General features: G+C 40.9%; 1 protein-coding gene across 1 annotated transcript in view; it reads left to right on the top strand.

Moving 5' to 3' along the window:
* The window catches only part of LOC140240605 (GDP-fucose transporter 1-like), a 118,618-nt gene that overhangs the window by 19,969 nt on the left and 74,817 nt on the right, over window positions 1-23,832 (top strand). The window contains exon 3 of the mRNA XM_072320366.1: window positions 10,620-10,760. Within this exon, the coding sequence (XP_072176467.1) occupies window positions 10,620-10,760 (141 nt within the window). The remainder of the gene's footprint in view (window positions 1-10,619; window positions 10,761-23,832) is intronic.

Genomic DNA, 23,832 nt, shown 5'->3' with positions numbered 1-23,832 from the left:
CATTGTTGTTGAAAAGACTTGCATTAATTTTTATTTCGTACGCAAAAATTGAAAATTAAACGCAACTCTGAGTATCAAATGCAAGTCTATCAAATCACACGGAACGCTGAAAAGACTTGCGTTTGATAATCATACGAAACTAGAAAATTGTAGGAAACTCAATTGCGTTAAAACGTAACTCTAAAATGAAATGCAAGTCCATCAAATCACACTTAAGCAACGTGGTCTAAAAAAAGAGAGTTGCAGAAAAGACTTGCAGTTTTTGTACGAAACTAGAAACTGCGTTTGAACGTATAGAAATCTATACGGAAGTGTGTTATTGTTGAAAAGACTTGTATCATTTTGTATTTTGTAACAAATTTTGGCGTGACCGAACTTAGTCTGCACTATTATCGCAACATTACACGTTTAAAACTACAGAAACACATGCTGCTTCACGAAATGTCAATGAAAATTGATAGCAAATTATTGTTACAGTTCGCTATACCAAAAGTTAAATTAGTCTGACAATGGAAAGAGGTTTGTTTTTACGAAGGTTAGTAATCCGAAAGATGTCGTTTTCGGATTAACAAACTTTTCTTCTTCTTTTTATTTCAGACGGGCCCGCGCCATACAGAGCGGTAACGTTGCGAATCGGAGCACAAGAACAATTTATTTTCAGAGTATGGCAATAGAAATTTAAGCAAAACAAATATGGCGATGTAGGGAAGGAAAATCACACACATTTCAACTCAGTCATCATTTAACAATTATCTTGACAGAATCATACAAATTCACACACAAAGCACTTGAATTTAAACCGCAAAGTTGCATGTAATTTTGGGAATTTGCATTTGATTTTTCAAATCGAGTTTAAAACATAAAGTGTCTAGAAGCGGGCCCAGGTTTCCAATTTCGCTCTCTCAAAATCTCTCTAGAGATTTGGGAATTGTGCGTTGTCGTTACTAATCCGCGCGAGATTTATGCATGAACTAAAACATTATTGTTGCTAATGTCAGTAGGCATGTTTTGGCGGAAAAAGGAGTAAGATTTGGATAGCGATCCGCATCGTGATCCAAATCTTACTCTGTACACGGGAAATTAGTTTTCATTTATAAGTCGACAAAATGTCGACTTACGCGTAAGTCGACTTTCGCATAAGTCGATGTGTTTTGCTCAGTCCTGATTATGTCGACTCATGGAGGTTGACTGTACTTTGACTCTCATACACAAATAATGTGGATTCAGCTAACTCCTTCAGTTTTTGATTTTTTTACTTGAAATCTAGGCCCTGTTTTATCAAAAGATAAATTTAACGTTAAGTCAAAATAATCTATGATTAACCTCTCAAATCAACTCTAAGTCCACTTAATCTATGATTAACTTCCAAGTCCACTTGAAGTCCGTCTTATCAAGACACCCAGAGTTGACATCAACTCCAACTTCCTAAAAAATCAACACATAAGTTTTCTCCACCGCTCCAAATCTATGATTAACTTAACAGGTGATAACTATCAACTGTAAGTAGAAACAGTCTAGGTAGACTCAATTGTAAGGCAATTTACAGAAGAAAGATGACTGTCACACTTTCCTAGTCTAGCTGGGGTCTTGTCACAAATGTTTGTCTGTTAAATGCTAACCTTTCTCTGACATTTTGTTGTGTTTCTTTCATGTAATTATGGTCTTTTCCTTGCACGAAATTCATGATCGGCACGCATTGCTTACGCGACTGCTGCATGCAAACACCCTCGATGGCAGTCGCAATCCCAGCCTGCGTGCCCGGCGCCTCGGAACGCCGTCCGCCCGCCAATCAAGCTATCGCCAGCAAGCAAGTAACCGAGTACAGTACTAGAACTGGAACCGCGTCTGTGTGTAATGCATATCTTGCCAAAGTAAAGAACCCATATGCGAGGAAACCAGTGATTTCTGACGAGCGTAAGCCTACGTAGAGCTTGTTTGGCAATAGATACTAATTAAGAGTTTAGTAGGCATATGATTCGGCACGCCGTACACCGGGGTACCGTTGTAACCCGGGTAACCGCGTTGTATAGCGCCATCTCATGCCCATTATTTATAATGCGTATCCGAATTAAGATACGCCGATTCTGAATTCGGATACGGCCAAGTCGTCGCAATGAACTAGCACCATAGGTGTTTTTCGAAGTACACTTGCATGCATTAATTGATGCATAATCACAAATAAGAAAACATTTTTGTGCATAATAATGCTAAAAAATATTTTGACACATTTTTTGGTAAGCCAGGGTACAGCGCTGAAAAAAAAATAATTAATTCAACAAAATGGCGAATTTTCATTTGGTACCCCAGGGTACCAAATATTGCATCATATACAGAAAATAAAGAGTTTAATTCTATATAGCACCGAATACGACAGTAACTTGACAGTACTGTCACAGCTGATTATAGAAGAACGAGCAGTGTGACCAGCGTATGATTAATAAGTTGAAATGGCCCAGCCTTACTGTCACAGCTGATTATAGAAGAACGAGCAGTGTGACCAGCGTATGATTAATAAGTTGAAATGGCCCAGCCTATCTTCACGACGTACTGTGAGCAGATTAACTATGGTGTACAGAATCATGAACGACTCTGTTGCAATTCATCCAGATACATTCTTCACAATCAACTCGTCCAAAACCAGGAAAAATCACGACATGTGCTTCCAAACATACCGCCCCAGGGGCAACATCGACAAATTTGCATTTGCCCAGAGATCCATACCTGAGTGGAACAAACTTCCAAGCTCTGTAGTTTGTGCAGTCTCACCTGAGCAGTTCAAGGAGCTCTTAATGACCCACCTCAAAATCACATCCTGTGATTAAGCCCACACCCCTCCTCTCATCGTGCACACAAGTTGTATTCATCTTCGTGATAGGCTGCATTTTATAGCCCTTTGAAGATTATAGAAGAAGAAGAAGAAGAGATCCAGCTTAAAGGGTGTGTACAGTTCTGGTCGAGGTGAGGATTTAGCTTTTAACGTTTTGCGAGATATTCAGAAACCACTCTATGAGATGTCAAAGAGCATGCAGTTCTAAGGGGTATCAAAAGTTTATTCGATGAAAATCGGTTTTGAAATGGCTGAGATATCCAAAAACAAGGTGAAACAAAGAGATCCTAATAAAGTTGTGGCATGTCGCCTTTTATTATTAGCACTTTTTTTGGATATCTCAGCAATTTGAAAACCAATTTTCATCAAATAAATGTTGAATCCTTCTTAAAATTACATGCTCTTTCATATTTCATAAGAGGCTTTTCATTATCTCGCTTGGGAATGTTCAAAACATGAATTCCCACCTCAACCAGTACTGTACAGTCCCTTTAACGTTAGGCCCAACTGGTTTTGTAGATAACGTTCAGCGAGTTGTTTGTACTTACCGTAACACGTAGTGGCGTACTGCTGATTAGAGCGTCTAAGTCATTCTAGAATTTCGGCATGTTGATGTAGACTTGCGATCTATTCTTTACAAAGCCGATCTGCGCCGTAGAGGTAAAAACAAAGCTACTGTAATCATCACACTCTCACAAGTTTCCACAATCCTACACATAAACACACAGGACTTCAGCCTATTGAATTAAGACTTGAAGTAATCCTACGTATGTGCGGAATCTTTACGGTACACGCGTACGCAGATTTTCATTGAGCTCGGGATGTGCTAGATCTATCGACCTACTTTTTTCAATACAACGCAAAACGGCGTATTTTGCGGTTTTGTTGCAAACTTAATGCTTCTAATTCAGCGGCTGTATAGCGCTAATAATACTGCGTCGCACTAGCAGACTACAAATCCGTGGCCATGGCAAACAATCATGTTTTTGTTGTTTGTTTTGCTTAATGTATCGTTTTGTTTTTAAGCAGACAGTACCGGAAACCAGCCTCGTCCCGTGTTTTTAGTTTTGACTAAATCAATAATTAAGTCATGGTGATGAGCTATAACTATAATCGACTATTAAGTCTCTTCGTAAAACGGAAACTTGCAGTTGATTTAAAGTTATAGCAGACTTCAAGTTGGATAAAGTTAGCGTTGATTTCACAATCAACGCTAACTTTATCTTGATAAAACAGGGCCCTGGTATATATGTGACTGCTATTGTACAAGGATGGGCAAACTCATCTTACATCATTGTTGAACACTGTGTGGCCATGTAGTAACAGTATATTTTGAATGAAACTCATATAAAAATATTGTGAATTTACCTAACTCCCTCAGCTTTTGAGCATTTGGCTTGAAATTTCGCGCATGTGAACACTTTGATAAGGAGTTGTGCAAACTTCATTATTTGTTAATAATGCAAACATTCTGCTGCCATGGTAACAGCATTTGTTTAGCTCACCTTAGCCTTTGCAAGTGAGCTGTTGTGATTGCTCTTTGGCATCCATTGTGCATCGTCTGTCGTGTGTAATTTTTTTTTTTTTTACATTTTCATCTTCTTCTTGAAAACTCCACGTCCAATTTTCACCAAACTTTGCAGTAGCATCCCTAGAGGGATAAGATCTCGATTTATTTAAATGGGCATCATACCCTACCAAGGGGGCCCAAATCCCCCAAGATTAAGGAATCTTAAAAATCTTCTTCTCTAGATGCAGGAGAGATAGAGCTAAGTAAGTACTCTGAGTTGGTACATTGATGACTGTAGTTTCAAGTTTGTTCATGGCTGAATCAGCGGTGCCCCCCTTGGGACCCAGGGGACGGGGTTGGAGGAGTCTTACTGGGGGCCTAAATTGTACATTTTCATTTTCTTCTTGAAAACCCCGATGATGAATTTTCACCGAACTTGACAGGTAGCATACCTTGGGGGATAGGATCTCCAATCCTTCAAATGGGCACCCTTTCCCACCTGGGGGTCCCAAGGGGGTCCAAACCCCCAAAATTAAGGAATCTTAAAAAAAATCTTCCTCTCCAGAACCAGAAGTGATAGAATTAAAGGGGAAATCCAGTTCAAATATAAGTTAGTCTCATCAGAAAGAGTAAGATATTATGAGTTTAACAGTATAATTTTGATCGAAATCGGAAGAAAAATAAGGAAGTTATGATATTTTGAAGTTTCGCCATTTTGGGGGGAAACAGTTCTTGAACAGTCAATATCATATGCAGATGGCAAAGTGAGCATGTTATCCCCTCGCAACTTACCATATTATAGTTTGTACATTAAATTTTGAAATTTCCAGTTTTTCATTCAAACGCAATTATGCCCGAGGTTCAAATCCTCTTATATCTAACTGATCACTATTCTGAAGTTATTCAACCAAGAATAAGATCATGTTTTCAACTTCAATGACAAAAACATTGCATTTTCCTCATTTTTTTTTTTTGTACACATTATGGAAAATTGTAAGGGTATCACATGGTTAGCTCACTCATTTGCATATTGATATCCACTGTACAAGAACTGTTTTGCAGAAATTAGCGAAACTTCAAAATGTCATAACTTCCTTATTTTTCATACGACTCTACAGTCAAATTTTTACCATTGAACAAGTAAGATTTTACTGTTTTATCAGACTAACTTATATTTTGACTGGATTTCCCCTTTAAGTTAATACTATTATTACTCTGAGTTAGTACATTGATGACTGTTGTTTCAAGTTTGTTCATGGTGGAATCAGGGATGCCCCCTTGGGACCCAGGCGAGGAGGTGGGATGGGTCCAAATAGGGACCTAGACCCTGTTTACAGTGCGGGGCTGGGCCACAGCTGGGCCGCGGCCGAGCCCGCCTTCATTTCAGTGTAAACGTGAAAAAGGCCAAATGCGGGGCCAAAATTGGCCGCGCATTTGGCCACGCTCTGGAGGTGGTCTCGCCCTTTTCTCAGTGTAAACGCAAATTGGGCCAAATGGGCGGCCAATTTTCGTCTGGCTTCCAGACCCTCTGCCCGTACTATTTTGCTATTCTCAACGTTGAAAACTAATATAGTTTAAGGTGGTTTTGTCCTGCAAAGGATTTTTCCTTCGGCAAAGGCCTTTGCCCGAACGGCGACTTCGTTGCCACGGAATCCATTTGGCAAAGGGTCTGAAAACCAGACTATACCAAATTGCGTTTGTTTACAAGCAGAGCGCCACTACAACAAAATATTGAAAGGTTTGAATTAAAAGCGCGGCCGAGCCCAGCAGTGTAACCGGACAAAATTGCGGGGCTCAGCCCAGCAATTGAGGCTGGACTCGGCCGCAGCTCGGCCCAGCCCCGCACTGTAAACGGAATACATTGTACATGTTCATATTCTTCTTGAAAACCCTGTGATGAATTTTCATGAAACTTGGTAGGTAGCATGCCTAGAGGGTTAGGATCTCAATTTTTTTCACCTGGGCACCACGCTCCCCTTGGGGCCCCTAGGAGGCCCAAACCACTTCCCCCCCCCCCCATTAAAGAATATTTACAAATCTTCTTCTCTAAAACCAGAAGTGATGAAGCAAAGTTCATACCATGAGTTAGTACACTGATTACTGTCGTTCCAAGTTTGTTCATTGCAGACCCAAATGTGGGGCTTAGTTGAACATTTTCACCTTCTTCTTAAAAACGACGTAATTGATTTTCACCAAACTTGGGAAGTAGCATTCCTAAGGGGATAGGATCTCAATGTGATCGAATGGGCACCATACTCCCCTTGGGGGCCCCCAGGGGGCCCAAACCTTCTGAATTAAGGAATATTCAATTATTCTATAGAATCAGAAGTGATAGAGCTTTAAGCCTTTTTAGCTCACCTGAGCCAAAGGCTCAAGTGAGCTATTGCGATCGCCCTTCGTCCGGCGTCCGTCGTGCGTAAACTTTTTACATTTTCATCTTCTTCTTGAAAACCCCAAGACCGATTTTCATCAAACTTGGCAGGTAGCATCCCTAGGGGGTTAGGAACTCAATTTGTTAAAATGGGCACCATGCCCGACCCAGGGGGCCCCCAGGGGGGCCCAAACCCCCCAAAATTAAGGAATCTGTAAAAAATCTTCTTCTCTAGAACCAGAAGTGATAGAGCTAAGTTAATACTATGAGTTAGTACATTGATGACTGTAGTTTCAAGTTTGTTCATGGCAGAATCAGGGGTGCCCCCCTTGGGACCCAGGGGAGGGGGTGGGGAGGGGTTCTAATGGGGCTTAAATTGTACATTTTCATCTTCTTCTTGAGAACCCCATGACCCATTTTCACCAAACTTGGCAGGTAGCATCCCTAGGGGGTTAGGAACTCAAGTTGTTAAAATGGGCACCATGCCCCACCCAGGGGGCCCCCAGGGGGGCAAAACCCCCCAAAATTAAGGAATCTTTAAAAATGTTCTTCTCTAGAACCAGAAGTGATGGAGCTAAGTTAATACTATGAGTTAGTACATTGATGACTGTAGTTTCAAGTTTGTTCATGGCAGAATCAGGGGTGCCCCCCTTGGGACCCAGGGGAGTGGGTGGGGAGGGGTTCTAATGGGGCCTAAATTGTACATTTTCATCTTCTTCTTGAGAACCCCATGACCCATTTTCACCAAACTTGGCAGGTAGCATCCCTAGGGGGTTAGGAACTCAATTTGTTAAAATGGGCACCATGCCCCACCCAGGGGGTCCCCAGGGGGGCAAAAAACCCCAAAATTAAGGAATCTTTAAAAATGTTCTTCTCTAGAACCAGAAGTGATGGAGCTAAGTTAATACTATGAGTTAGTACATTGATGACTGTAGTTTCAAGTTTGTTCATGGTAGGATCACGGGTGCCCCCCCCCTTGGGACCCAGGGGAGGGGGTGGGGAGGGGTTCTAATGGGGCCTAAATTGTACATTTTCATCTTCTTCTTGAGAACCCCATGACCCATTTTCACCAAACTTGGTAGGTAGCATCCCTAGGGGGTTAGGAACTCAATTTGTTATATTGGGCACCATGCCCCACCCAGGGGGCCCCCAGGGGGCAAAACCCCCCAAAATTAAGGAATCTTTAAAAATGTTCTTCTCTAGAACCAGAAGTGATGGCGCTAAGTTGATACTATGAGTTAGTACATTGATCACTGTAGTTTCAAGTTTGTTCATGGCAGAATCAGGTGTGCCCCCCTTGGGACCCAGGGAAGGGGGGTGAGGAGGGGTCCTAATGGAGCCTAAATTGTACATTTTTATCTTCTTCTTTAGAACCCCATGACCCATTTTCACCAAACTTGGCAGGTAGCATCCCTAAGGGGTTAGGATCTCAATTTGTTAAAATGGGCACCATGCCCCACCCAGGGGTCCCCCAGGGGGCCCAAACCCCAAAAATGAAGGAATCTTTACAAATCTTCTCTAAAATCAGAAGTTATAAAGCTAAGATAATACTATGAGTGAGTACATTAATGACTGTAGTTTTGAGTTTGTTCATAGGAGATCCAGGGGTGCCCCTCTTGGGGGCAGGGGTGGGTGGGGGGGGGGGGTGGTTGGGAAGGTCCAAATGGGGGCCTGAATTGTACATTTTCATCTTCTTCCTGAAAACCTCATGATGGATTTTCGTCAAACTTGGGAGGTAGCATCCCTAGGGGGTCAGGATCTAAATTTATCAAAATGGGCACCATGCCCCACCCAGATTGCCCCAGGGGGCCCCTATCCCCAATAATTAAGGAATCTTAAAAAAATTGGGCCCTTATTGTACATTTTCATCTTCTACTTGAGAATGCCTGGTCAAATTTTGGTAGAGCTGTGAATAATTTAGATTAGTGACTGCGTGAAAGGTGAACTTGCAATACTCAGGTGAGCGCTAGACCCGCGGGTCTCTTCTTTTTTTTTTTTTTCCGAACTGCAGTGTACAGTGTACTTGGCAAGTGTTTTTACCAGTGTGATGGAATATGCAAATGGACACCATGCCCTTCGCTCTCAAAGCTGCCCCCCCCCCCCCTTGTTATACTCCCGCCACACATAGTGTGAAGGGGGTATATAGGAATCACCGTGATGTTGGTCGGGCGGGCGGGCGGTTCGGTCTGTTGCAAAATCTTGCGTCGCGAACCCTCCTACAGTTTTGAAGCGATTTAAATGAAACTTAGGGTAAATGATGATATTGAGGTTTAGATGTGCAAGACATGTTTTTTGTGTTTGTCGGACAATGCGTTGTCATGGTAACCATAATTTTACCAAAACCTTGTGGATTGAATAACTTCCATAGTATGTAAGCAATCAATTTCAAAATTGGTATCTGTGATGATCTATAGGTGTAGTTATGCAAGACACTCTTTGTGTTTGTACTTGACAAAGCGCTGCCATGGTAACCGCATGTTTTCGTCGAAATCTTGTAGAGTGAGCAACTTCCACAGTTTTAAAGCAATTGAAATCAAATTTGGTAGGCATTATGGCCTTGAAGCATAGATGTGGAACACATAATTTTTGTGTTTGTCAGACAAAGCGTTGCCATGGTAACCATAATTTTACCAAAACCTTGTGGATTGAATAACTTCCAAATCATTTAGGCAATTAAGGTCAAATTTAGTGTGTATGATGATCGGGAGGTGTAGTTATGCAAGACACCAATGTGTTAATATAAGAAAAATGTATTGCCATGGTAACCACTCATTCTTTTATCAAATTGAACCATTTAATCTATGAAGGTGAAATTTGGTGTATATGATGCTCTTTAAGTGTAGTTTTGCAAAATGTCCTTTGTATTTGTATCGGACAATGCATTGCCATGGTAACCGCATTTTTTTTTTAATCCTGTGGAGTGAACTTCTTCCACAGTTTTCAAGCAATTGAAACCAAATTTGGTAGGCATTATGGCCCTGAGGTATAGATGTGGAACACATAATTTTTGTGTTTGTCACACAAACCGTTGCCATGGTAACCACAATTTTACCAAAACCTTGCAGATCGAATAACTTTTCCGTCATTCAAGCAATTAAAGTCAAATTTAGTATGTATCACGATCTAGAAGTGTAGATTTGCAAGACACCAATGTGTTAGTTTAAGGAAAATGTGTTGCCATGGTGACCACTCATTTTTGTATCAAAATAACCATTCAAGCTATGAAGGTCAAATTTGGTGTGTATGATGGTCTTTAAGTGTAGTGATGCTGGGAGAAAGCATGTTTCCATTTGCTGTAAGTTTTATACTCATCGTCAACTCTAATTATACAGTAAACTAAAATTATTCTGTTTCCAATTCAACAAGTGCACAAACTTGGTATCAGCGTCATTGCCCTCATGACATCACATACTACATAGCAACACAAGGGGCGGGGGTATTAATCACCTTCAGTGATAATTCTAGTTTCCTATGTTCTCAGGTAAGAGTCTGCAAGAATGCATAGAAGGTGAAATTGAGATACCCCCCAGGTTGCATATGTAATGAAAATCATAGAAATTACCAGTTTATTTATCTAACTCACTCAGTTGTTGAGCACTTGACTTGAAATATAGCACATGTGACTAACAGTGAGCAAAACACATGAATGTCCAACAATGCATTGCTATGGTAACAATATTGTTTCAAGAAAAAGCATACAAAATTATTGCTGCTTGAGCTAACTCCTTCAGTTGGGGGTATTTAATCACATTGAGCGATAGTTCTAGTTTGTACATAAACTTGGCATTTACCAATGGTTCACACTGCTTGCGCTGTTTTTCTGATCTAAAGCTTTGATGTCATGTGAATAGTTATTTTCTGCAGCTTATCACCATTTGTTCATTTTCAATGATTTCCTTGTTTCCGAATAGCTGGATGCTCCCTTATTTGTCACTTTCTACCAGTGTGTCGTCACTGTCATCCTCTGTGTGCTGCTCAGCTATCTTGGCAAGGTTATCCCAAGCTTTGTCAGCTTCCCACTCATTAAATTTGATTACAAAGTCACACGTGAGGTAAGTGTACAGAAAAGAGACTGTTGTTTAATTGGTCTACATGAAGATTTCCAATGTTAAACTTGCAACAAGCTATCTTGCATAACAGGTGAGTTGTTTTTTGTTTTTTGTTATTGTTTTTTGGTGGTTTTTTTTTTTTTGCTAGCCAAGAGTGTACTGGGATGAATGTCCGAGGCTTAAAGGACAAGTCTACCTTCATATACATAAGGATTGAGTGAGTGCAGCATTATCAGTAGAAGTTTGAGGAAAATTAGACAATTCATTTAAAAGTTGAGAATTTTCAAAGTTTTTGTACTGCTGGATGAGAAGACTACTACAGTGTATGATATCACACGTGTAGAACAGTATAAGGAATTATGTAGAGAATTCCACAAAATTTCATTTTTTGAAGAAAAAAAAAGAGTACACATTCCCTCGACTCACTACTGGCAAATGATATGGATGATCTTTGTTTCTGTTATATTCCTGGAACTAGGGAGTTTGTACGTATACATATCTTCAAAGGCAGTAATGGCCAGATCAATTCTAAATTCATTTGAATAGTAGTATTTTAGATGAGATTATTGTAGACATGTTCCTGTAACAACCATTTTGTGATGTGTAACATGTTATTTAAAGTGACAAATAACCAGTTTGTGTTCAAGGATGAATAGCAAGTTCAATTATCATTATACCCCACCCACACATACTGTGTAAGGTGGTAAATAGGAATTACTGTGAGGTCTGGTGGCCGTATGGTTGGTTAGGCAGGTAGGTGGTCGATCTGTTACAAACTTTTGTGATATAGACTTTAGACAAGGTTCCCTTAGTCATGGAAAACATGGAAAAGTCATGGAATTAGAAACATTGTATTAAGATACATTAGAAACATTGTATTAAGCGCATTACAAATGTAATGTATTGTTATTATTATTATTTGGGATTTGTTTTTCCAGGCCTGGAAAAGTCATGGCAAATGAAAAATTTGAAGTATGTCATGGAAAAGTTATGAGAATTTATAAATTTGTATTATTTCGACCGTTTGACTTGAAAATTTTGAATTTTGTAGGGTGTTTATTTGAATCGAATTTTATCTAAAGAGTTGTATCAGACAGGACGGAGAATATCGGCTCCAAATCACCATTTTAGATCTTAGAGATTGCATGTTGTACACCGTTGGCATCTCAATTCCATGTTTTATGGGCTGCATCTACATGAAAACTAGGACACCCCAATACGTAAGAGTCCACCTGCACATACGTGGAGAAATAATGTGGCCAATCACGGAGTCTCTTACTGAGACTTAGCAATTTTTTTATTCAAATTACCTATTTTACAATGTTTCTAATTGATCATTTCACCTCCCAGGGGTTGGAGCCTAATGCTAAACTAATCCATACTTGCCAACTAGTAAGATTTTATCAGATTCAGTAAGATTTTTTTTTAATGTTAAAAATAGCAAAATCAGATTTTCTGTCAGAGAAATCAGATTTAAAAAAAATATTTAGATATACCTTTCATGTGTATTTTCTGAAGATTTGACCGAAAGTAAGATTTTTAACTTCAGTTTGCATATAAAATAAGATTTTTGCAATCCACGAGTAAGATATTTCATCTTGAAATGTTGGCAGGTATGCTAATCTGGTTGTCAGAGTTACGAACACTCTTTTGCATGTATTGCGCATTGATTGCACTGATTGGGATGGTTGCGTTGCGCGTGTACGTGTGTGCACATTGTAAATTGCTCATGCTGCATGCATTGGTGGGCTGTGTATGTATACACACACACACACACACAAGTTAAAGGAGAAGTCCGGACGATTTTGATTAAATTTCACCATAATCTACATAAATCAAAGACCAAAATGACTAAGTTTCATTAAAAAATACCCTCCCAACTCGTCACAATCGATTTTTTCGCATCACTAATTTTGAATCGTAACTGTTCAATTTCTGTACACCGGCTAGAAAGATCATGTGACGGCGTGACGTATTAGCCCCACATTGCTCTGTGTTTGGAGCGTCACCTGGCTAGGGGAGCCCTGCATGAGCAACAGCGATACGGGTCGAGCAAGCGGTAGCGTACGCGTGGTTCCGGCCATGCAGCGGATCCGCGGATGCACGCGGCATGATCTGCATGTGTATGTTCTTGCTTCACTTCGCACGCAAAAATGCTGATGTGTCAAGCGTTTGGCCGGAAGAAGAGTTTCTTTGCCATTCCGAACCCAGAAAATGAGCGGGAAAGGTGCGCCAGATGGCTCTTCAATATTAGAATTGACAACTTTGATGTCAAAACTTACAAATACTACTCGATTCAGCCTTGTCATACTCCCCACCGGCGGCGGCACTGGCGCGTGCGTTTCTTCTGCCGTTCAAAGTTATACGGTCATAATTTACCACCGTCAGACATACTCAACAGTCTCGGACAACAAGAGAGGCAATAATTCTAAAATTGACAGATTAAACTCAGATTGTTCACACTCAGAAGTCGAGAAAAAAAAATGATCGTGGATTGTGATAGCATTAGGCAGCAGCAGACGTGCTTCTGTAAACGTATGCCTGATCACTGTGATGGCAACAATACAGTAGCCGATGAATGTACATGTAAATGATTGAATGGACACAAATAAGTACGGCAGTATTACAATACATATAATATTTCAGTAAAATGAAAATGTCATAAAATTACGACCATTTTATATTAATCTTTGACGGATTTTAGATATATATATATCGAAGATGATTTGAATAAAGGAATACAGCGCTTGGCAACATTACTCCTAAACGGTGTACGGACTCTTGCGGTAGCGCCAACTAGGCAGCCCTTGGCAGGCATGCAGATACCGCGCCGCAGTCAGCAGTGCAATGGGAGATCGATGCGTAGCTGGGCCGCGCTCGCAGTGCTCTCAGCTGAGGAAACTGAGCCTGATATGTCACGCGCAATGCATCCTGGGACAGATAGTACGAAGGGCTGCTCGCGACGGATTCGAACACGAAGAATTACCTTATTTTTTCAAAAAATCATAGTAAATGTATCTGATGGTCTTTTCTCATCGGGAAAAAGGTAACAGGTTCATGAAATATTGTTCTTTACACGGGAAACGGCTGATAATCGTCCAGACTTCCCCTTGAGTCAGTATAGTCATAACTGTTGTTTCAAGTTTGTTCATGGCAAAATCAGGGGTGCCCCCCCCCCCCCTTGGAACCCAGGGGAGTGGGGTGTGATGGGGTCCAAATGGGGATTTAAATTGTACATGTTCATATTTTTCTTGAAAATCCCTTGATGAATATTCACCAAACTTGGCTGGTAGCATGCCAGAGGGTTAAGATCTCAATTTGTTCAACAGGGCACCATGCTCCCCTTGGGGACCCGTAGGGGGCCCAATCCACCCCCCCCCCCCACATTAAGAAATATTTACAATTCTTCTCTAGAACCAGAAGAGATAAAGCAAAGTTACTACGAGTTTGTCAATTGATGACTGTAGTTCCAAGTTCCAGATCCAGGACTGCCCCCCCCCCCCATTATTTCCTTCATTTCCTCCAAAGGGTATACATCTAGGAATATTTACAAATCTTCTTCTCTAGAACCAGAAGTGATAAAGCAAAGTTAATACAATGAGTTTGTACATTGATGACTTTAGTTCCAAGTGTGTTCATTGCTGATCCAGGGCTGCCCCCCCCCCCCCCCTCGAGTCGGGGCGGGGGGATCCAAATACAGACCTAAATTGTACATTTTCATCTTCTTGCTGAAAACAACATAATAGATTTTCACCAAACTTGGCAAGTAGCATTCCTAGAGGGATTGGAGGAGGGCCAAGGGGGCCCAGACCTCCTAAATTAAGGAATATTCAATATAATTCTTTTTCTAGAATCAGAAGTGGTGGAGCTTTAAGTCTTTTTTTTTTCTAAACTGCATAGTCCAACCTGTTGAACTAAATTGTACATTTTCATCCTCTTGCTGAAAACAACATAATAGATTTTCACCAAACTTGGCAAGTAGCATTCCTAGAGGGATTGGAGGAGGGCCTAGGGGGCCCAGACCTCCTAATTTATAAAGGAATATTCAATATTATTCTTTTCTAGAATCAGAAGTGGTGGAGCTTTAAGTCTTTTTTTTTTCTAAACTGCATAGTCCAACCTTCTATAGAGTACAATATATGGCAGGTATTTTCACCAGTGTGATGGAAGAGTTAAAATATTCTACAAAGAGAACAAGAGCTAAAGATTGGCATTAATTATTGTTTGTCTTCCGACTTCTCTGCCTGCTGACTCAGCCCAACCCATTCTAGGAAAACAGGACAATAAGTCTTTGAACCAGGAAAATTACACAACATTTGGTGAATTAGTGAATTCATTATTACACGAATTATCGTCTTTACGAAAATGGAAATAAACAACTTTCTATATTCTTGTGAAGATGTTGACCATCGCGGTGAATACTATGATGACAGGGAAACAATTATTCACTTGTCTCGCGAAGAAGATCGTTTCCCTGTCAACTTTCTATATCTTCAAACATGAACTTTGAACACCCTGTGCCAGGGAACAGTGATGATCATTATTTGAATGAATTTATTAGGCCACAAACCGTTATAAAAGTTCACTTATGGGGAGGCTACAAGTTTGATACATCATGTATTAGCTAATTTGTAAATTATCACAAACTTGCAGCGTGATCGTGCGTTGTATCTAAACTTTTTAAGCGTCATCTGTGCATCACATCATTCACCACTTCCTGAAAGAGTTTGAATACCTATGTGATGCAGACACCATGCCCTAGATTTTTGCATCACATAGGTAAATCTTGTTCATGTTCATCATTGATCACTTAAAACAAACTATAGAAAACTGACAACTGATTTGTAGCCCATTCCTAATGTTTTCCGTAAAACAGTAAAAAAATGTTGTTTCAGCACAAGAAAATACACACAAACCTCTTTTAGTCCAGAAATATGTACCTACAATGTATGTGATGCGGACACGAAAATTTGGTGTCCGCATCACATAGGTACATTCGCATGTCAGCCATGGCATTGTTACTTCAGATATTGTATTGAGTGTTTCGCAACTGATTGTTTACAGCAGTTGCTTTATGCATAATGCATTTTATGATCAAAATAGGCATATTTATGCCTCCTTTGACCTCATTTTAGCTCAGAATAGTACCTATGTGATGTAGACACCATTGTGTTTTTGGTGACCCCATCATCCTGACAGCCTTGCATTGCAGTTCTATTCATGACTCTTTGCACTTTGTGACTTCTATTCCAAGCCTTCGAGAATCAATTGCTACTGGAACAGAAGGACTTGGTTAACTGTGAATTTCTTCAAGAATATCTAACTGTACCTATGTGATGTGGACACCATGCCAGGATCACATAGGTAAACATCATTTCATATCCACTAATACAAAAAGGACTAATGGAACAAAATTCATCTTTCTCAAAAACTTGCATAATTACATTTTGTTCATTCTGGTCCATGCAAAATGTTTGTAGAGTAAATTTATGACTTTTTATGCCTCCGCCACGAAGTAGTGCCAGAGGCATTATGTTTTCGGATTGTCCTTCCGTCCGTCCTTCCGTCCGTCCGTAATGAATTTTTTAGACAGGGTAACTATCAAAATCTTTTGAGGTATCCTAATGAAACTTGGCATGTATGTGTATTAGGGGGTGAAGTTGTGCCTATCAACTTTTGGGTGCACATGCTCAAGGTCAAAGGTCAAGGTCAAATACATAAAATTTTACTATTTCCACCATATCTATGCAATGCCTGGAGATATTTTCTTGAAACTAAGTGTATACATGTATTACCCAATTAAGATTCTCTGGTGAAAGTTTTAGTCATGAGGTCAAAGGTCAAAAGGTCAAGTAAAAATATTAAAACTTCACCTTTTTTTCTGTACCTTGGAAATTGTTCAAGGTATCTTCATGGAACATAGTATACAGTAAACCTCGCTTAAGTCGACATCGCATAAGTCGACAACTCGCTTAAGTCGACACGATAAAGAAGACCCGATATTTGCCTTTGTTATACCTTGAAAATTTCCTCGTCTTAGTCGACATGTATAAGTCGACAACTCGCGTAAGTCGACCTGATTTTTCAGTGCCAACTCAGCTGAAATACGTGTTAATTCCCTCGTCTAAGTCGACACAATTTTTCGCTCAAAATCTTATTGTCGTTCTCTGAAAAAGAATTGTTTTCCCGCTCCGATTCGCTGCATTTCTACTCGCTAATTCGCTAGTGTACGGTGCGGTAGCGTTCGCGCCATGCGTCCATTGTCTTGTATGCCAGAATAGAAAGGGCATACACTCATTTACACTGGAGTATTACATGTAGTACCCAAGGCAGTTCACTTTACTCCTTTTCTCCCTCTCGTTATTCTCAAAACGCACAAATTTTGTACACCTATGTCCCAGTAGGTATTCATTATCCGAACATGAAATTTTTGTTAATCCGAATATTCTAATGTTAATTATTCCGAAGCGGTATAAGAAACCTGGGGCCTTTTTAGAAAATTTATTAAAATGCAACTAATAATGCAACTCAAAAGATCAAATGCAGGTGCATCAGATCACACGCAACTTTTGCATTTAAAAGCAAGTGCGTTGCTGAAAAGACTTGCGTTTGATAATCATATTGTTACGGTCAAGTTCACACAAATGAATGCAAGGCGGTCACAGTGAATTGAAATGAACAAATCTTCCGGAGCTTTATTAGGAATTAACTTAACAATCAGTTTCCCACCGGAATAATGATAATTGTTCAAAACATTACAGCGAAATTAACCATAACAATTGAATGTTAGATCGGATCGTTTCAACAACAAAAAAATAACTCAAAGACAGATTATGTGATACCTGGCCAGGGTTTACCCTAACAGAACCAACGTCGGGGCCCAACTCATCTGCGACGTGACGGGGAGGCGACGCAAGACACTGTCACGTCGAGAGCGCGTCGATGCACGGGGACGTCGTCGAATGCTATCTCAGCTTGCAGCTCCGCGACCACGCCGGGCAGAAGGGCGTTGGCCGCCAGGTCCGCGTTGCCACTCACACAGTCTCGACGCCCTGGATCGACCTCGGCGTGGCTCCCCCTAGTTGCCGTGTAGCAATCACAGGAATCACAGGTGGGCGTTGGCTCCAGACCGCCTGGTGGTTCGCCTGGCCAAGTCAACGAGAACGTATCGACGCTGTCGTCGTCGAAGGGAAACGGGCTAGAAGCAGGTTGGCATCTCCTGGATTATCCTGCTGTTTAACACTTTAACTCAGTCCGCAGGATACTTGTCTCAGGTAGAGCAATTTCTCCCAAGACCATGGACGGGACGTTGAGAAAGTTATAACGGTCCTCTCTAACCGGAGTCTGATTGTCGACTGACACGACCAATGTATTTTAACATGAACATTATTACATACATGGAAAATTCCGTCAGGCACGCCCAGCTTAATATATTCATAACATTAAACTCAACCTGGGCGAAGTGTGTAAGGCTGCGGTTCAAAACGAATGACTCGAAAGGAGATTACGTAACTGGTGGTGTTTACAAACATTCGCGATCGTGCACGTGTGATCGCATACACATGATCATAAGACATGAAGACCACATTGTTAAGTGATTACATGGGCAAATTCGTAACACCCCCACCCCTAAGAGAGAAAATATTGCTCTGAAGTAATATTTTCGTTGCTATGAAATAATATTTTCGTTATATCAAAACACGTTACAAATTTCAACTTCATCGTCCTGCATAATTCGTAACAAATAACAAACATCGGCTACTTCTGAACTTCTTAGGGTATCCACTCACTATATAAGGCAACTGCTCACAAAGTGGCTCAAATGCACACAAAATACACATTATTTAATCAGTTCAGATTATGATAACACGGGAACATTATCGCATGTGTTTCACAACATCATCTCTTCGCTTTGCTATAAGTTTGGCATTCTGTCTGTATTGTGACAGACCTGTATTATAATCTTCTTTCATGTTTGCACATAATGTTTTCATACAAATACCGGTAACAGTTTGGGGAGTAGTTACTGTAAACGTTTCCTGTTAAGGGGAAACACCATAATATTTAAAAAGGAGCCATTTTATTTCTCCTTTACAAAATACTCTCGTTGATATCGTGTCCTGTCGCAAAAGAAAAAACAAACTTTGAACATTGTCTTTCTATTCTTCCAGATTCATTTCAACCCCTCCAGCTATAGAAATATAACACAGCCTAATATCTCTTATGATTTCAACTGTCGTATGCAATCTTACAAGAGAGAGACTTAATGGAATGAAGCTAACATCTCGTCTTAAGACGTTATACAAAATCTAGAAAGAACACTCCCTACTTACTTTTCGGGTAAACAAAACTATACCCTCGACAGTGCATCTGAAATAATGTTAGCTCTGCCAGAGATGTGGGCTATTTTGAGTGAGAAAGGTTGCAAAAGGAGACTCCACCGAAAGCCTGCCTCTTTTTCCCCTTTTTTTTTTCGCTCTAGAACTTCTCCAGAAAGGAGAGGGGTTTGTGATCTTTTGGCCGCGCTGTAATCAGCGAAGAACGACAAAACAGTCATGACTGAGCAGAAACATCATCCAAGTTAGCAAAAACGTTTCTGCCAACCGAACAGAGTCATCTACAGACCCAAACTCATCTGCCTCGTCTTGCTTCGCCTGACCTGACTGTGACCTTGTCACCACACAAACAGGAAATACATCCGGGAATTCCTCAAGCAACTTCACAGTTTCATGTTCAACTACCGGATCACTTGACACAATTGGTGAGACTGAGACCTTTCTCCCAGCCAAATCGTTCCCCATCAACAAATCAACCCCATCCATGGGCAGACCGGGAACCACACCAACCATAACAACTCCAGTGACTAAGTCACTCTTCAAGTGTATCCTATACAAAGGTACAGAAACGTAGGTTCCATCAATACCCTGTATCAGTGCACTAGCACAAGATGAGCCATCAGCAGGCAATTTATTCACATCACCTACAAGGAGAGACTGTGCTGCTCCGGTGTCCCGCAGGATTCTCACCGACTGCACTGAACCGTCACCAGACTGCCAAGAAACCTCACCCTTTGACATGAAGCTGCGGTAACACTCAGACATGTTATCTACATTTCCAGGGTTATTGCTTCTATACACTTTTTCAAGACGGTCATGCCCAAAAACAGCAGCACTAGTTCGTTCTCCTAAAACTGCAAGTACGGGTTTGGCACCCTGCTTTTTACTATCCCGTTGTAGCTTCCAACATTGAGTCTTAACATGCCCCTTCTTGGAACAATAGTGACATGTCACCTCGCGCTTGCCGCCAACACTATCCGGATTATCATCCGTCCTAGAATCCGGCCTATCCGACTCCATATCCGAGCTATCCGATCTACTCGAACTATCCGGTTTGTTCATTGGCTGGGACTGTATGCCTTTCCCAAAATTCCTATTGGGCTTTGCTGGATACGCACCCCCATCAGCGCGTTTCCACTTTGGAGCAAAACCACCATTAGCACCTTTCTGTGACCTCTGTAGCAAGTCAAATTCGTCAGCTACTATTGCAGCGTTACGCAAGTCAAGACCCTTCTGTTCTTCAATGTGAGCCCTAACATGACTCGGGAGAGAGTCCTTAAACGACTCGAGTGTCATGACCTCTCTAAGAGAATCATACGTGCGTGGGACTTTAAGAGAAGAAATCCATCGATCAAAATTTGCACTCTTTTCGCGCACTAACTCTACATACGTTTGACCGGGTTTCTTTTTCGCTTCACGGAAGCGCTGGCGATACGCCTCCGGTACCAACTCATACGCAGAAATGATGACAGCTTTTACTACGTCATAATCCTCAGAGTCAAGTTCTGATAGGGACGAAAACACCTCTTGTGCTTTGCCCGTGAGTGCTGTCTGAACAAGAACAGTCCAATACTCAGTGGGCCAGTCAAGTCGCTTGGCCATCTTCTCAAACGCACTGAAGAACGAGTCTACTTCGTCTTCATGAAATTTCGGCACAAGTCTAGTATTCTTAGCTACATCAAAATAATATGTCTGACGCTGCCTAGATTCTAGATCAATTTCGGCTTTGCGCAGCTCCAGCTGTTTGGATTGCGTTTCCAACCTCAGCTTCTCTAACTCAATGCGTGCTAATTCTAGACTAACATCAGCCTTTGAGTGAGCTTCGTCAACAGGAACAAGCTTGAAATGCTTTGCTAAAGCATCAATCAACTCATCTTTACGAAATCTTGGGTCTAGTTCAACACCTACGTGGGTTGCTACTTCTTTCAATTCGGCCTTTCTCAACTGTTTAATCTTTGGCAGAGAAACATCACCGTCCACAAAATCCTGCACTGAAAATTCCCTAGACATTGTTCAGTCTACTCAACAATTAACACAGCAATGAAAGCTTGACTGTAAACTTTGCAACAGTAGAACAACAGGAGCACAAAACAAGCTTATTTAGACCTAACTGGACAATATAATATACTGTATAAGGCTTGCGAAATTCGGCTTCCCGGACAAGCCCCCACTTTGTTACGGTCAAGTTCACACAAATGAATGCAAGGCGGTCACAGTGAATTGAAATGAACAAATCTTCCGGAGCTTTATTAGGAATTAACTTAACAATCAGTTTCCCACCGGAATAATGATAATTGTTCAAAACATTACAGCGAAATTAACCATAACAATTGAATGTTAGATCGGATCGTTTCAACAACAACAAAAATAACTCAAAGACAGATTATGTGATACCTGGCCAGGGTTTACCCTAACAGAACCAACGTCGGGGCCCAACTCATCTGCGACGTGACGGGGAGGCGACGCAAGACACTATCACGTCGAGAGCGCGTCGATGCACGGGGACGTCGTCGAATGCTATCTCAGCTTGCAGCTCCGCGACCACGCCGGGCAGAAGGGCGTTGGCCGCCAGGTCCGCGTTGCCACTCACACAGTCTCGACGCCCTGGATCGACCTCGGCGTGGCTCCCCCTAGTTGCCGTGTAGCAATCACAGGAATCACAGGTGGGCGTTGGCTCCAGACCGCCTGGTGGTTCGCCTGGCCAAGTCAACGAGAACGTATCGACGCTGTCGTCGTCGAAGGGAAACGGGCTAGAAGCAGGTTGGCATCTCCAAATCTACATAATCATACAACCAAATACCCAAGTCGAAGCACTCTGCAAACTTAGTAGATGCGTTGATGATATCAAGCAATGGTCTCACGATAATTATTTGAAATTGAATTGTGTTAAATCGGAATTTTTGTATGTTCATTCTCAGTTCAGGCGGGGTAGCTCTCTAACAGAATTTTCCTTTGAAGATAGTACTATCCCCATCTCTCAGTCCGTCAGAGATCTCGCAGTTATTGTAGATAAGCATCTGAACTTTCAACAACATATTAAGAGTTCATGTCGTTCTGCTGCTTGGGGTATTTGTAAAATTGGTAAAATACGTAAATTATTGGATCAGTCTTCCACAGAACGTCTCATTCACGCATTTGTTTCCTCTCATCTTGACTACTGCAATTCCCTTCTTGTTGGTCTCCCTGCTTCAAGTACTGCACCACTTCAAAGAATTCAAAATACAGCTGCTAGGCTTGTGACTCTTACAAAAAGATCTGACCACATTACTCCAGTTCTCCAATCCCTCCACTGGCTCCCCATCCATCAACGTATCACTCTTAAAATCCTCCTTATTGTTTACAAGATATGTAATAATCTTGCCCCATCTTATCTTAAAGATCTAATTTCCTTCCGCTCCTCCACTTCAACCCGTTCTCTTCGTTCTTCCTCTGCTCTCCAATTATCACGTGGTCCCCGCACCTGTACACGTTATGGTGATAGGGCCTTTTCAGTTATTTCCCCACTTCTTTGGAATGAACTCCCTTTTTATATTCGTAACGCTGAAAATGTTGATAGGTTTAAGTCATTGTTGAAAACTCATCTGTTTACACAACCTTAATCTTGCTGTTGTTGTTGTTGCTGTCGTTATCATAATATGTACATAATGCTGTATTTTGTTTTTACGTTATATATATTATTTTCCCCGATTTGATGCGCTTAGAAACATCAGTATTAAGCGCTATATAAATGTTATTCATTATCATTATCATTATCCTGCTGTTTAACACTTTAACTCAGTCCGCAGGATACTTGTCTCAGGTAGAGCAATTTCTCCCAAGACCATGGACGGGACGTTGAGAAAGTTATAACGGTCCTCTCTAACCGGAGTCTGATTGTCGACTGACACGACCAATGTATTTTAACATGAACATTATTACATACATGGAAAATTCCGTCAGGCACGCCCAGCTTAATATATTCATAACATTAAACTCAACCTGGGCGAAGTGTGTAAGGCTGCGGTTCAAAACGAATGACTCGAAAGGAGATTACGTAACTGGTGGTGTTTACAAACATTCGCGATCGTGCACGTGTGATCGCATACACATGATCATAAGACATGAAGACCACATTGTTAAGTGATTACATGGGCAAATTCGTAACAATATGAAACTAGAAAATAATTGTACGAACCTGAAACTCAATTGCGTTTAAACGCAACTCTAAAAATCAAATGCAAGTACATCAAATCACACGGAACGCTGAAAAGACTTGCGTTTGATAATCATGCGAAACTAGAAAATTGTAGGGAACTTTTTTTAACTCAATTGCATTTAAACGCAACTCTAAAAATCAAATGTAAGTACATCAAATCACACGTAACGCTGTATTTAAACGCAAGAGCGTTGCAGAGAAGACTTGCGGTTTTTGTACGAAACTATAAGAAACTGCGTTTAAACGCATCTCAAACATCTACGGAAGTGCGTTATTGTGAAAAGACTTGCCTTACTTTTTTATTTCGTAAGCAAAATCAAAAATTAAACGCAACTCTAAAAATCAAATGCAAGTCCATCAAATCACAAGCAACGCTGTATTTAAAACGCAAGAGCGTTGCAGAAAAGACTTGCGGTTTTTGTCCGAAACTAGAAACTGCGTTTAAATGTATAAAGATTTACGGAAGTGCGTTATTGTTGAAAAGACTCGCATTATTTTTTCATTTCGTAACGGAACCTTCGCGTGACCGAACTTAGTTTGCACT

The sequence above is a fragment of the Diadema setosum genome, chromosome 2 (assembly GCF_964275005.1).
Source record: "Diadema setosum chromosome 2, eeDiaSeto1, whole genome shotgun sequence".
Classification (NCBI taxonomy): Eukaryota; Metazoa; Echinodermata; class Echinoidea; order Diadematoida; family Diadematidae; genus Diadema; species Diadema setosum.
Note: the sequence above shows the minus strand (reverse complement) of the source record. Positions and strands in the feature narration are given on the sequence as shown.